We start from the raw sequence: 14,550 nt of genomic DNA, 5'->3' as shown, positions 1-14,550 counted from the left end.
ATATATCTATGCCGTCTGGCTCGCTCATAGGCTGTGCTGCGGCAACTGCACATCCAATGGTGCGAGCGCGGGTCAGAGCCCGCCAAGGGGGCGCCAAGTCCCCGAATTTTGCATTAAAGCAGGTCTTCGTTCATTCATAGTCTGTCTGACATATATATTAGAATAGAAGCTATGTGTCTGTCATGGATTTGCACTGAATTGATACTCAAAAATACGGAACAAAGTGCGTTCCGTATCAGTTCAATACGGAACAAGACTTTTATGTGTCAAATACGGAACGATTCCGTATTATATGGAACGGTTGGCAACCCTAGTTAAACAGCCCCTTAGAAATGTTTAGGTGCGTGCTAGTGATCACATCGGCGCCTCCATGTTAGCCTGTCATGCAGTAACGTTATGCACAATGCTTTATAGTTTCCACACGCAGTCCACAAACTTGAAAATGCGCACATTTAATACATACATTATAACCTACATGTAATATTGAGCTGCCCGCTCATTTTAAGAAGCCAATCAACATTAAAAAATTCAGGCTACGCCACTGTTATAGTCAAATTCCCCAATAAGTTACATCTATTTACGAGACGTAACAGTATAATGATAATGCCATGGTCACATTTCTAATAAGAAAAAAACATAATATGCCATCAAGGCCAAATTATGACAAACAGAAAAGATTAATTCATTACATTAGTAATCGTTATAACGTAGATCTTAGTGAAACTGACTATAAAGAGATTACTTTCTTACCTTTCCTTGTGGTTCTTCTTGATATGTCGAACGAAATTTGACGTTGTGGTTGTGGTTGTCCTGTCGGATATTCGTGCCTTGCATATTTTGCAACTGGCAAATCTTTTTTATAGGCACGGTCCAGTTCAAAGTCTGTATAGCCAAACGAGACAATTTGTGGAGCTCGACTACTGTCTGCCATGTTTGGCGGTTTGAATGAGCAGCGTTAAGGCACAGATGCGATAGTGATGCTGACGTCACAATATATATATTTTTTAATTAATTGTATTGCTGTTTGTTTATTATAAGTTCAAGTCATTGTCGAGTCTTCCACTTCAAGTCAAGTCAAGTCTCAAGTAACTTGTTCTCAAGTCAAAGTCAAGTCAAGTCATTTTCGTACTTTAATCAAGCAAGTCACAAGTCCTGAAAATTGTGACTCGAGTCAGACTCGAGTCAAGTCATGTGACTCGAGTCCCCCACCTCTACTATGTGTACATGAGACTGTGAGTGTGGGGTTGTGTGTTAGCAATACCTATTGCTGCTGTGGCCATTTTCACTGCTGCGTTCAGTCTTTTGTTCTCCTCTTCATCACTGTCATTGAAGTCATCCAGGTTTCCAACATCAGACTGCTTTAAACTCATCAGACTGGCCAAACTCTGCATGTCTTCATCCCTGAAGGAAATCACAGAATACACATCTGACAAATAACATAACTACTAGCAGTTTCTCCAGTAATAAACCATTGTTTCAATATTGCATCCCCTTACTGAAATATACAAAGACAGCTAATTTCACTATAAATTTCAGTCACAGGACAAGATGTACTAAAGTGCTCATTTTGACCTTTTTGTTAGACAGAATAGTGAGCATTGGTAGTGCAGACGCCGTCTGAACTTGAATCTTCATCTTTGCAGCAGCACTATAGGGCTGGGTATTGATACAGATTTCCCGATTCGATTCCGATTCACAATCTCAATTTGATTCGATACAATATCAATTCATATGGGTATATTTCAGTTACAATGTCCATTTTGCTGACATATTAAAGACATTCTCTCTCAGCTAATGCTCTAAATTATACAGGGGACCTTCTAACTTGGTATATTCTCGGTCACATTTTAGCTTTTTAAAAATGCACAAATTCCATGTATTACATCAATAAATATGATGTATTAATACATGTATAATATATGACAAATTGCAAAATGATATTGCTTATATAGTGTGTAGTAGTGTATTTTCATGCCAGAGCAAAGCGCAAATGGCCGTGGGAGGGAGTGTTTGCGCTATCATGTAAACTGTGGGTGTATTGTATGTAAATGAAGTGGCGCAAAGTGCAATTTGCTATTTTCCTGAGAAATATGTTACTGCATTTGCAGTTTGGAGGTTCCACCAGAAGGTGGTAATACAGTTCATCTCCGAATTCTGAAAGTACAGAATGTCAAAAAAATGTCCCTGACCATCGCTTTTGAAGCCAATGGTTGAAACATTGGTTGTTTTGTTTTTTTCAATTATCATTATTATTCTTATGTTTATTTGTATTATTATTATTGTATATTTACAATTGTATTTACGATTTGATATGTAGCCTACTAGTAATTTTTTACCTGTTATCATAGAGTGATTTTTAAGTTACTGCAAAAGGGGTGACATGTTTAGATTTGGAATACTTTTTTGACCACTTCATTATTTTGGTTATATTTTCATTTAGTTTGAAGTGTAATTTAAATGTAGAAATATTTTTGCTTGAAATTTTTCATTTTTCAATAAAAAAAATTAAAATCAATGTCGACTGGTAGAATTGAAGTGCGTGCCGATACAATCACTGTTAATGCAAGCCATGATTTGTGTCAGTTGATGAAAATGATTAATAGTAATTACATATTCTTTAATTTAATGGAGTGTACATCCATATTCTGATGAGAATCGCTTTATCCATACATATAAAAGGAGTATCGCTATCATAGAAATATACTTGACATTCATCAAGAACGCAGTTAATGCAGAAAAGAATGTAATTTTTCTTGTAATTCATTGCACACAGTCCATTTACACTGTAAACTTCTCATGAATGTGTTGCCTTTGTTTATATCGCTGAGATATAAAGGGAATGAGGGAATGGAATAACCAGAGAAGAACCTCAGAATAAAACTGTACTTGACCCATCCCATTTGCACAATTCATGGGCAATTTCGGCAAACACACTGCATGTGTTTCACTTCACATTTAAAAAAAGTCATGTAATTTTATTTCTTTAGCTTTATACAAACGTGACATATATCTGATATAAGATCATGAGCATGATACATCTGAAGTACTCACGTGGCTTTGCCCTCTTTCAGGAAGACACAGGACAGGGTGAGTTTGAGTGTGGCATCCACCACTTTCACAGACAGAGGCTTAAGTTTAAGCGTCAGGTCAAACTGAGTTGGCGTCGCGCTCGCATACTTCTTCATGTTCACATCAACCGACGCTAAAATTTTCCGATGGCCTTTTGTTTCCTGTGAATGATGGGGTTGAAATGGGGTTAGAATGCTAAAAAGAAGACTAATGTGCTTTCAAACTGTACTGTTTTGTATTGTAAGCAAACTAATGAAGCATCACAGTTTATGATCTCATTATTTAAATCTGTTTTCAAAATGACTGTCTAATGTTTTAATAGCAAAACAGAAAAACATGTAATAGAAAAATTGCAAAACAACAAAGTGAAATGCTAAAACTACACCTGCAAACTTTTAGCCATGCTGTGACACTGAAAACTAAAACAAATCTTAATAGGTGCTGTAAGCTATTCTTTTAACACTGTGTCAGTCTGACAACCCTAGTCTCTGTAGCAAAAATACTTAGGGGAGCAACCAAGAATCAGAATAGCTCTTAAAGGTGGTTGAATAAGGCAAAATGGCAGAATTTATAATTATTATTATTTACAGCTACAGTACCGGGGGTATGATTAAAAGTAGATAGACTCACATTCTCTATGATAAATGTCCAGTCTTTGTCCTCAAATTCTTCAGCATTTGGATCCTAAAGAAAAAGTTAGATTAATAAAGTTGGTTGCAATAAATTCGACTTAAATTTATAACTTTGAGTAATGTGTAATAGATATATATTACACGTTAATGACAGATATTTATAGATTTATATAACATATCCAGAAATATATCTTTACATATACCATAAACAACAAGGTCCAGGTACAATATGATTACTGGTATTTTGGTTATTCATCACAATGTTTATTACTTGTGTATTTAAAATAACTTGTGAGTACAGCATCACAAATCTTCTCTATTTCCTGTCAAATACAAGGAATTATTATTATTATTATTGTGAAGTAATGTCTGCAGCACCTTAAACAGAGTGACTGTAATGTCAATGCTCTCAGAAACCTGCCAGACAACAGTCCCCCTGTACGGATTCTTAATACCTGGTTGCCAGCCATGAAGCTGAGGATGAGAATTGGAATAAATTAAGGAAAATAGGTTGTAGTACGTAACAGATCTGTTGATAGCTCAAATATAAAGCATAATGTGTACGTCCTGTTGCATGAGACACCAGAAATGCTTTAGTAACCAGAAAAAACAATTATGCATATTATTTTGTATAAATCTGTAATAATAGTCTAGAGTATATCAAAGCAATCAGACCAATGGATCTGTGATATGTGTAGAACTAGGTCTGATGAAATAATTACTGTACATCACACCACTACCAATTGTTAAATGTGTGTGCTGAGAGTGAGTATTTGCTCTTCCTGTTGCACAAACACTTATCAATCCTCTCTGTGTGGTTAATGGTGACATTATGAGATTTTTGACCTCCGCTGTAAATTTTGTAAAGATTACATTTTGAGAAAATTACCTGTCATCAACAGCACAATGCTATCAAAATGTGAAGTGAAAAAATTGCCTAAATGTATGGCAGAATCACCAGAGGTTGACTTTGAGATTAAACTCCCTGGCATCTCACCAGAAACTCTAATAATGTACAAACAGATATGTTGCTGGTGTTGAGACAGGCTTGCTTGTTCTTTTAGAAGTCCCCTTGTAGGAGTGTCAAACTCAGTTCCTGGAGGGCCACAGCCCTGCAGTGTTTAGCTCCAGCCTTGTATGAACATGCCTCCTTGTAATCTTCAAGCACTCCAGAAGACATTAATTAGCTGCTTCAGGTGTTTAATTAGGGTTGGAGCTAAATTCTGCTGGACTGTGGCCCTCCAGGAACTGAGTTTGACACCTGTGATAGCTACACTGTAGTGGCATCTACTGTATGAAAATAACCAAAGGTTCATCTTTCATATTTCTTGAAAACTATAAAAAGTGATTTGGGAGCAGATACTCTAAACCCTGCATCCTCCTTTTACCTTGGTGCAGATGCGTCTGTTTCGTCTGATCCAAACCACTCGCAATTTGTCTGGCTGCCTGTAAATAACAAATAACCAACAATTATACAAACAATACAGAAACACAATAGTTCCTTTTACACACAGACATTACATCCAACATCTTATCATTTAGCCTGTTTAGTAAGCAGGTAACATTGCATGAAGCAATACACATACAAATATATACTATGCAAGGAATTTTTGAATGTTAAATGACTCATGAAACAGTAGCATGTGAAAATATAATTTGCCTCTGGAAAAGGCTATACACATAAAATTCCCTGTGAACTGACTTAATGAGGTTAGTCTACATAAACATGATAAACATGACTACCATCATGTGCACTCATTAGGTTACTCATCTGACCAAAATAGAGGAAAGCATTAGCTGATTTCATTAGGTTATGAATACTTGCAATAAGAGCAAGTACAATATATATAAAATATTAAATGAGAGACCCATAATCAAGCTCAAATATCAATTATGAGCTTGATGATGGGTCAAACGAATATCAAATATTTATTCCACTAAAATCATCCCAATTTATTGGTAATCAGATATAAGACATCTTACATATATACATGTGATGCATCTTAAAATATGTCCATAAGAAAAGCATACAACTGAATTTAATTAAGAGAGCAGTGTCCTTGTAACTGTGTGTATTAAAGGGATAGTTCCCCCCAAAATAATCATTTTGTTATCATTCACTCACCCTTATTTTCCAATCGTACATGCATTTCTTTCTGCCATGGGACACAAAGGAGATGTTAGGCAGAACGTTAACCTCAGTCACCATTCACTTTCATTGTTTGGAAAAAAGATGAAAGTGAGGCTAACATTCTACCTAACATCTCCTTATATCTACAACAGAAGAAAGAAAATCGGGTGGGTATGGAACACATGAAGGTGAGTAAATGATGATAGAATTTTTTTTGTATGAATTGTCCCTTTATCAACAAACTGGTAAAGGGAAATGAGATGCAGCTGCTGGTGTGAAGAGGGTTTCTCTTTAGTGCAGATGTAGGAAGTATAACCTGAGACTTGCTCTCAATGGAGGGTGTGGTCTCTCCTTACACTAACAAGATTATCAGATCAACTGTTTAACGCACACACACACACACTATGTCACTTCCTCGTGAGAGTGGTTTTAATGGTTTCAATGTCTTCTCATTTTAAACCACTTTTTCTGTTTGTTACAAATCCCATTTATGCTATTCTGCAACATAAAAGATTGCTAGAAAGTTTGATGTGACACTGTTTGTGCTATCGATGTATAGTGTAACAAAACAGCAGCACAAGCTATGACCAACCATCAACTGTTTAAATATGCAGATGTCTGGGCAATTCTTTCAAACAATTCAGGTTGCAATCTGTGGCTTTCACTTGGCTGTGGCAAGAGATTCTGCAACTTCACAACACAAATATCCAAATTCAAAACAGAATACATGCCACATAAATTATTTTTTATGGTGATGTTCTGACAATAACCTTATATAATCATAATGCTATCATCATTATCGTATGCTGTACTCTTCTTTTTACACCATCGCAGTCAAGCCATTTGTTTCATACACTCACTGGACACTTTATTAGGAACTCTATGGTCCTAATAAAGTGCTTGAGGTTCGACATGTTGTGCATTCTTAGACGCTATTCTGCTCACTACAATTGTTCAGAGTGGTTATCTGAGTTACCGTAACCTTCCTGTCAGCTTCAACCTGTCTGGCCATTCTCCTTTAACCTCTCTCATCAACAAGGTGTTTTGTCCACAAAACTGCAGCTCACTTAATGTTTTTTGTTTTTGGCACCATTCTGAGTAAACTCTAGAGACTGTTGTACGTGAAAATCCCAGGAGATCAGCAGTTACAGAAATACTCAAGCCAGCCCATCTAGTGCCAACAGTCATGCCACAGTCAAAATCAGATCACATTTTTTCCCAAATCTGATGGTTGATGTGAACATCAACTATGGCTCCTGACCTGTATCTACATTATTTGATGCATTGCACTGCTGCTGCTACACGATTGGCTGATTAGATACTCGCATAAACAAGTAGGTGTACAGGTGTTCCTAATAAGGTGCTCAGTGAGTGTACTGTATATCACATGTTGTGTCTCTTATGTCATATTAGTGTTTTTTAAGGCAAGCATCACTATTATTATTTCTCATATTAGAGTTAGGGATTTCAGCACACCCCATTTGGAACCTTAATTGTCCTGTTTGTGCTACAGCCATGAATGATACCTCAAATAGTATGGCTTTTTGAGGAGAGGTGCACTATTACTCTTGTAAGTGATCAGACCATTTTCACCTAGGACCTGATGGATATAAAAATTGGCAAAAAAAATACCAACAGACTCATAGTGACCAGAATATCTAGAGGATTGAGGTAGGGCTCTTTCACGTGGACCAGTAAGCAACACCCTAGCAATCACAAAAAACAACGTTGCAAGCACATAGAAGTACACAAAAAAAAAAACAATCCAAGCATCTTAGCAACCGCAACACCCTGGCAACCACCTAGTGGTAGCGAATTTTAAATGGACAAGCACCACTCACATTTAGTATAATATAAAGTACAATTTCACCAGTACGTTAATCCCTCAATACTACAAATCAAACCTGGAACACCTGGAAAAGTGCTGATCATTCAAATGATTGGGACATAACATGCTTCTAAAATTTCCTAAAACTGATGAAAAAACCCATGTCAGGCAGTAGATTTTGCCTCTTAACGTGGTATTTGAAGTTATAATAAAGCAAAGTAAAGATGAAAAGGGAAAAATGTGGGCCTCTGGGTTTCGTATTGCAGGTCAGTGTCGGCACCAGCTGTGTGAATGGTTGCAAGAGACCAAGCGGAATGGTAACAGAGTCATGAGGTCCACAGAAATAGATTGGGAAAATGCACAAGTATTGATTTAAAGTTGCTGAAGCACTATGCTGTCACAAAACTACATATATGAAAATGTATAAGGAATGTATGGCTACAAAAAGCTATTTTAGACTTCAGTTCATATATGATGCCATTATACAGATATTACATGTATAATGCATAATAATAATCAAATTCAAATCAACTTGCCTGATTTGTTTATAGACAGTCTGGCATTTTATTGAAGTTTGTTTGAGTAATGCAGAATAAAAAAAATGTCACATTGATTGGAGATGGATGTGACGGTTTATACTTAAAATAAAAGCTGAGTCATTTAATTGACAGAATTGAACAGCTGCTCTGAGGTCAGTCGTTGGTGAGTCATGTGACACCATAAGACGCACTGTCAACGGGCCACCGAGAGAGTTATAGTGACCATATTGACACATCATAAGCAAGTCGAATCACCCATTTCTTATTTTTATCTATTAATAAATAGTAGTGAAACATTAATAAATATCCAATATTGCCATTGGTTCATGAAACATACCTAAAAAATACATAATGTTAACAAGAATAACATGTGAACAACATTCCATGCATGCAACTGTCTCGTGCCAGTGAATTTTGTCAGTAATAAAATAAAAAATTTAACTAAAGCTTGTACCAATTTAACATTGCAATAAAAGTCTCATGTAGTGTATTGGAACACTTTAAAATATGTTTTGTGAGGTAACCTAAAAATGTGCTTCATATGGTATCATTTAAATTAACTGGTATGATTCAATTCAAAAGAACATTTTTATCTGACTAAATGTACATAACAAATTAGGTTACACCATTACTATTAAATTAAAAAGTTAAATAAAAGTTAAATAAAGTAGAATTAGATCTTTATATATAGATATTATTTCATCTTTATTGAGGTAACAATTGCAGGTTACCACTATTTCCAGAGAGGACTTTTGTTTCAGATATTGCTTTTAATGGAATATTGATTACCAAACAAATCCACGATTAAAACACAATGCTAATGCACACTAAATGTTTTTGATAGTTAAAAAACCTGACAGCATTTTGTAAAGTTGATGCAGCTCAGATTAGAATGTAGTTTCATAAAAAGGAATCGTTCCTATATTAAGATATAATGGGGTCGTGCCTAACAATGCCCTTCAGCCATGACTATATTCACAATATATGTAGCACGGACTCTTGTACCTTATTGCTTAAGTATAGTATTTACAGTATACCGGTAAAAAGATTACTGGGATAAAAGCATTTCAATTGTTGCAGATTTAGATTTACTGATGATTACTTTTAGATAAATTGCACAGCCATATTACCAATACATTTTTAGGAATGTCTATAAATTGTAATATAATCAGGAAAAGAGAACAAACACGATTTTAGAGAAAAGACAAAAGTCTGTAATAGAAGTACAATATCTCAGAAGTATGACTAGTTGTAATAGGTAATGAGGGTAATTATAAGGACAAATATATCCATCAATATACACCTCTTAAGATCACCAAAAAAAAAAGGAGTTTGAATTGCATTAATTCTGCAAATAGAGGACACTACAAAGGCTTTAAATATTAACTGACATAAGTTAGGCTGATCCATGTGCATCCCAAGGTCATTTTGGACTAGTTTGTCCTTTTCTGACTTGGCTCCAAATGGAACACATCTCTTAATACCACCAACCCCAAGCATCTGTAAATCAATGGAGGGCATTTCATTTTATGATTCATTAACCCTGTCCTGCAGAACTTGAGCAAAGATCTGGGAGTAGGGGAAGATGGGGAGCAGGGGCGCAACTACACATTTCCGAGCGGGTATGCAGAACTGCGGGCGAGATGTTGGAGGGGTCGAGGTGGCCGATTGCACCACCTTTAGTGAGCCGCTGGTGCCCCCCTTTACATGGCGCCTCTATGCATTGCATAGAGGCCTTGCACATATGGTTTTTGCGCCTCTGATGGGGAGGGACGTAAATCTTTGTTTGTGTTCTGAAGGAGAAAGAAAGTCATACACATCTGGGATGGCATGAGGGTGAGTAAAACATGAATTTTCCATTTTGGGTGAACTATCGCTTTAAAATGGAAAGTTTGACACTTGGATTAAGATGACTCCTTTAGAAATGGGGCAAAATGTCCCCAGGGCATGTTGAAGTTGTTATTAGTATTACTATTTAATTAATCATTTCAATTATAATTCCATGAATAAAATTACAATTCAAACATCTCTATTATTGGTCATAACCTGAATAGAATAATCAAATCAGAATTTTAAATCACTGTTGCTACTGTGTCTATCCTTTCACTTTTAAAAATGAGTAATAAATATGGATGATGCATCATCATCTTGCACATGCTAAACTCATATCTAAATATGTTACAATTTATCAGTCAACACACATTGATCTAAAGGGAAGCGTCTTACCCAAGCTTCCCATTCATTTTCAGATATTTTTAGGTGAAAGATTGAAATGTGCAAGATTATGATTAGTGCTCAAAGCTCCTTATATCAACATTTGTAAGACCTTCACATCTGAGTCAGCTTTAAAGAGAGTTTCATATCAAAAGTGTCAAGTGCAACTGGTCTGTAACTGCCAAGGACTGTGTCACTGAAGATGCAATTCAAGTGCAAACATTAAAGTAACCTGAATTGGGGGAAACTGCCAGTAAAACAGAAGTAAACCGATTCAGTAAATAACTCAGACATACCAACGAAATGAGCCAGAGTATACAAGTACTTGAAGCACAGTAATGAACGTCCATTTTAACTGAAAGAAGGGATCACGTAAAACGTATATAGTGTCAATTCACAGTATGCGACGAGATAAACAAGCATTCCCTTTAGAACAAACGAAAAGAAAATGTCTTGAGCTTCGTTTGTTCTTATGGGAGCGTTCTAAATTTATCGCGTTGCGTCTCTCGCAAGGCGGACATAAGGTGTGTCAGCTTCGTCAAACTTAAAAAATAAATGTTGAAAAATGTGATTATGCTGTTGTTTTACCAATAGGTATCGTGCGATTAAAAAATATCTAATTTCTTACCACTTTTTCGTGCACTCAACAGTGAGTTCTTGAAAGGACGCAGCGAACTGAAACTTCGACGCTCTTTTGCCTGCGCGCTGAAGTCTCTTCCATACTGATGTCATGACTGCAGTTATACAAGACAATTCCACATAAAAACGTCTGATGTTTTGAAATGCATCTGGGGAACTGCTGTCACCTCGCTTATCTCCGATGTTGTGTCAGGGATGGCAGCGGGAACGAGCGACGACCAGGACTGCTGCAGCTCAGCGCGTGCTGCCTCATGTACAGTTCACGAACGCTTCAAATGTCAAAGTAAAGGGTGGAGAAGATAAGCTCATAGACACATCACAGGAAACACATAAACTGGCACCCCCTTGTCTGGAAAAATAGATTTAAGGGAATACTGGGTCACCAATTGATCAATTCAATGTAATAATCCAATGAATTTCCATAAAAAGTAGTAATGGGAATGTTATCAATCAAATGTATATATTTTTGTGGACATTTTTAATATAGCCAACTTTATATTATACTATGTACAAGTATATTGTTATCAGCATAGTTAAAACTGGAAAGTAACTTGTCTAGTTGAAGAGAATGGACTGGAGATTGACAGGGCTACTCAAAACCTTCTATGTAATGTCAAAGGTCACATAATTTTGGAGTAGCTATTTTACTGTACTTTACAACAATAGGATCAAACTGATGGCAACAGGTTGTTAAAGGGATACTTCACCAAAAAATGATGGTGATTTACTCACCCTCATGCCATCTGAGATGTGTATGACTTTCTTTCTTCTTCAAAACTCTATTGAAGATTTGTAGAAAAAGATCTAGGCTCAGCAGGTCCTTAGAATGGGAGAGGATGGTGATTAGATATTTGTAAGTCCAAAAAGCACAGATAGTCAGCATAATAGAAATCAATTTTATCTCCAGTGGAGACATTAATGTCTTCTAAAGTGAATCGATCATTTATGTGCAAAAAAGAATGATATTTAAGCACTTTTTGACTATATAATATCACTTAGATTCAGGCGTTGACAAATGGCGTGAAGCCTCCACACGCATCACGTCTCCGTGGTAACACACTCAACAAGCCACGTGATAAGATGTGCAGATTGACGTTCTCAGACGTGGAGGCAAATGAGGTTCGTCCTCCACCACCTGCATTGAGGTGTGTCACTACACCACCACGAGGACTTAGAGCACATTGGGAATTGGGCATTCCAAATTGGGGAGAAAATGGGAGATTCTATAAAAGAACGATTAATTCTAAAGGGGAACAACATCAAGCCAAGCATAACAAAACAAAAGGGGGATTGGCAAAGAGACGGGATAGACAGAGTGAGAAATCATAGATCACAAATAAAGTTCCTGCTCACAGCTATTCGTTTCCTGTTAGTTGTGAGTGCTGTAGTCTCAGTACTTCCTGTTTTCCTGTGGCATTGACCCTTCATGCCCAAGTATCAACTACAGGAAATGTTCTAAAAGAAGACAAACCTAAACAAAGTGGCATTAACTTGGGGTACACTTACATACACCAAATGTTCATTTCTAAACCATTGCAGCCTTGAAGATCCCCATTAATAAAATGCATATAAGACAAGCAAAAGTAGTTCAATGGTGAATTCTGAAAATTACAATGGAGTTAACATGGTCAATGCCTCAAAGTTGCTCATTTGATTGGTGACTAAGAAATTCTTAAAGACTCTTAAAGGGATAGTTTTAATTTTTTCATAATTTACTCACCTTCATGTTGTCTCAAACTCTGACTGACTCTGACAAACTTAAGATATTTCGAAGGATGTACAAGGTGCTTTCAATGTCAATGGGATCCAAAACTTCCAGGCTCCAAGATGGCAGCATAAAATAATCCATACTACTTGAGTGGTTTAGTCCATGTCTTCTGAAGTGATACAATTGCTTTGGCTGAGAAAATTGCCAAAATGTTTCACTATATTCTAATCTATATCTGCTAATTCACTATAAATCTTGACACCCATAGAAGCTTGTTCACCCTTCCTCAATAATAAGAGAATTAATCTATTTTTGGTGAACTATAATATTACACAGTATAAACTTTCTTTGTTTTAAAATGTAAAAAAAACAATAACATTGTGTTTATTTCCTTGTTGAAATTATATTTAAAAACATTTCCCCCATATATGCTCACTGAGCACTTTATTAGGAACACATGTACACCTAATTATTCATGCAATTATCTAATCAGAAAAAATCAGGTCAGGAGCTTCAGTTATTGTTTACATCAACCATCAGAATGGGAAGAATGGGGAAAAATGTGATCTCAGTGATTTCGACTGTGGCATGATAGTTGGTGTCAGATGGGCTGGTTTGATTATTTCTGTAACTGCTGATCTCCTGGGATTTTCATGCATAACAGTCTCAAGAGTTTACTCAGAATGGGGCAAAAAAAAAAAAAAAAAAAAAAAAGATTAATTAATATTAATCCAGTGAGCGGCAGTTTTGCAGACAGAAATGCCTTGTTGATGAGAGAGGTCAACAGAGAATGGCCAGACTGGTTTGAGCTGACAGAAAGGCTACGGTAACTAAGAAACCACTCTGTATAATTTTAGTGAGCAGAATAGCACCTCAGAATGCACTTTATTAGGACAATAGTGTTCCTAATAAAGTGTTAAGTGAGTGTAAATTTCCCCATTTAAATGTGTGCTGTAACATGTTTCACGTACCCCATTATAAAATATTATTATATTTTTAATAAGTATGCAGTTATTTTAAAACAATTTATGTTCAAATATGTAGACAGGGCAACAAAAGCATCCAAATTGAACAAGATAACCAGTAAGAAACTACATAATCAAGCATTCTGAATGTTCAAAAAGTAAGGACATATGAGAGATGCTTGAATAAAACTACAGTAAGCTGAAAAACACAAGAGACACTTGGAAACTGCATTCTGGGCTCTAATAATCTTTTAATATACTGCATACTTCTATCTAGAAGTGGAAAATTACATTGTGGTTATATTACACCATCTCTACAAGATCAGAGCTAACATGTAAGCCTCCTTGATAAATATAGACATGCATGTAACACCTGCTGACTGTCAGTCTAAATGAAATAGCAGTTGACAGTGTGAAATGTTTAGGGACTATGGTAAAAAGGTCATCCAAATACAGCCCATGAACACAACATAAAACTGTGTCAAACATACAGTTTTACAAATTGATGACATGTTATTTATATTTTAACTTTAATGATCTCTAAGTTTTGTTTACAGACATGTTGAAGGCTGGGTAAGGGTTGAGGTAAGGGTTTGGAAACCCAATACCATGCTGTTGATGTTTCATGGTCCTAATCGTAAACAAGTGGGGAACCCCCCACAATTCTGCAATTCCTCAGGGAAGTTCACGTCACAACTCTTTTGGTGAAGGACCTGTGTCCTGTGTTTGTTAATTGCAGGAAAAAAATGTCAGCAGTTCAGTCATTAGGACCATTTGGGGAGATAAAATCTTATTCATTTGCTATTTTTATCTTGTTTTTTTTTT

The 14,550-nt window shown here is 36.2% G+C and overlaps 1 protein-coding gene across 3 annotated transcripts in view; it reads right to left on the bottom strand.

The window, feature by feature from the left end:
- LOC127656479 (uncharacterized) overlaps nt 1-11,305 on the bottom strand; it is a 324,970-nt gene extending 313,665 nt beyond the window's left edge. For all 3 annotated transcript variants that reach the window (XM_052144842.1, XM_052144829.1, XM_052144835.1), the window contains exons 1-6: nt 11,042-11,305; nt 5,090-5,147; nt 4,080-4,175; nt 3,700-3,753; nt 3,052-3,230; nt 1,262-1,401 (exon numbers count right to left, since the gene is read on the bottom strand). In XM_052144842.1, coding sequence (XP_052000802.1) covers nt 1,262-1,401; nt 3,052-3,230; nt 3,700-3,753; nt 4,080-4,175; nt 5,090-5,147; nt 11,042-11,145 — 631 coding nt within the window. In that variant the 5' untranslated portion in view covers nt 11,146-11,305. The remainder of the gene's footprint in view (nt 1-1,261; nt 1,402-3,051; nt 3,231-3,699; nt 3,754-4,079; nt 4,176-5,089; nt 5,148-11,041) is intronic.
- Nucleotides 11,306-14,550: the final 3,245 nt, after the last annotated feature.

This window comes from Xyrauchen texanus, chromosome 2 (genome assembly GCF_025860055.1).
Source record: "Xyrauchen texanus isolate HMW12.3.18 chromosome 2, RBS_HiC_50CHRs, whole genome shotgun sequence".
NCBI classification, from domain to species: Eukaryota; Metazoa; Chordata; class Actinopteri; order Cypriniformes; family Catostomidae; genus Xyrauchen; species Xyrauchen texanus.
This window is presented reverse-complemented; position numbering and strand designations above follow the sequence as displayed.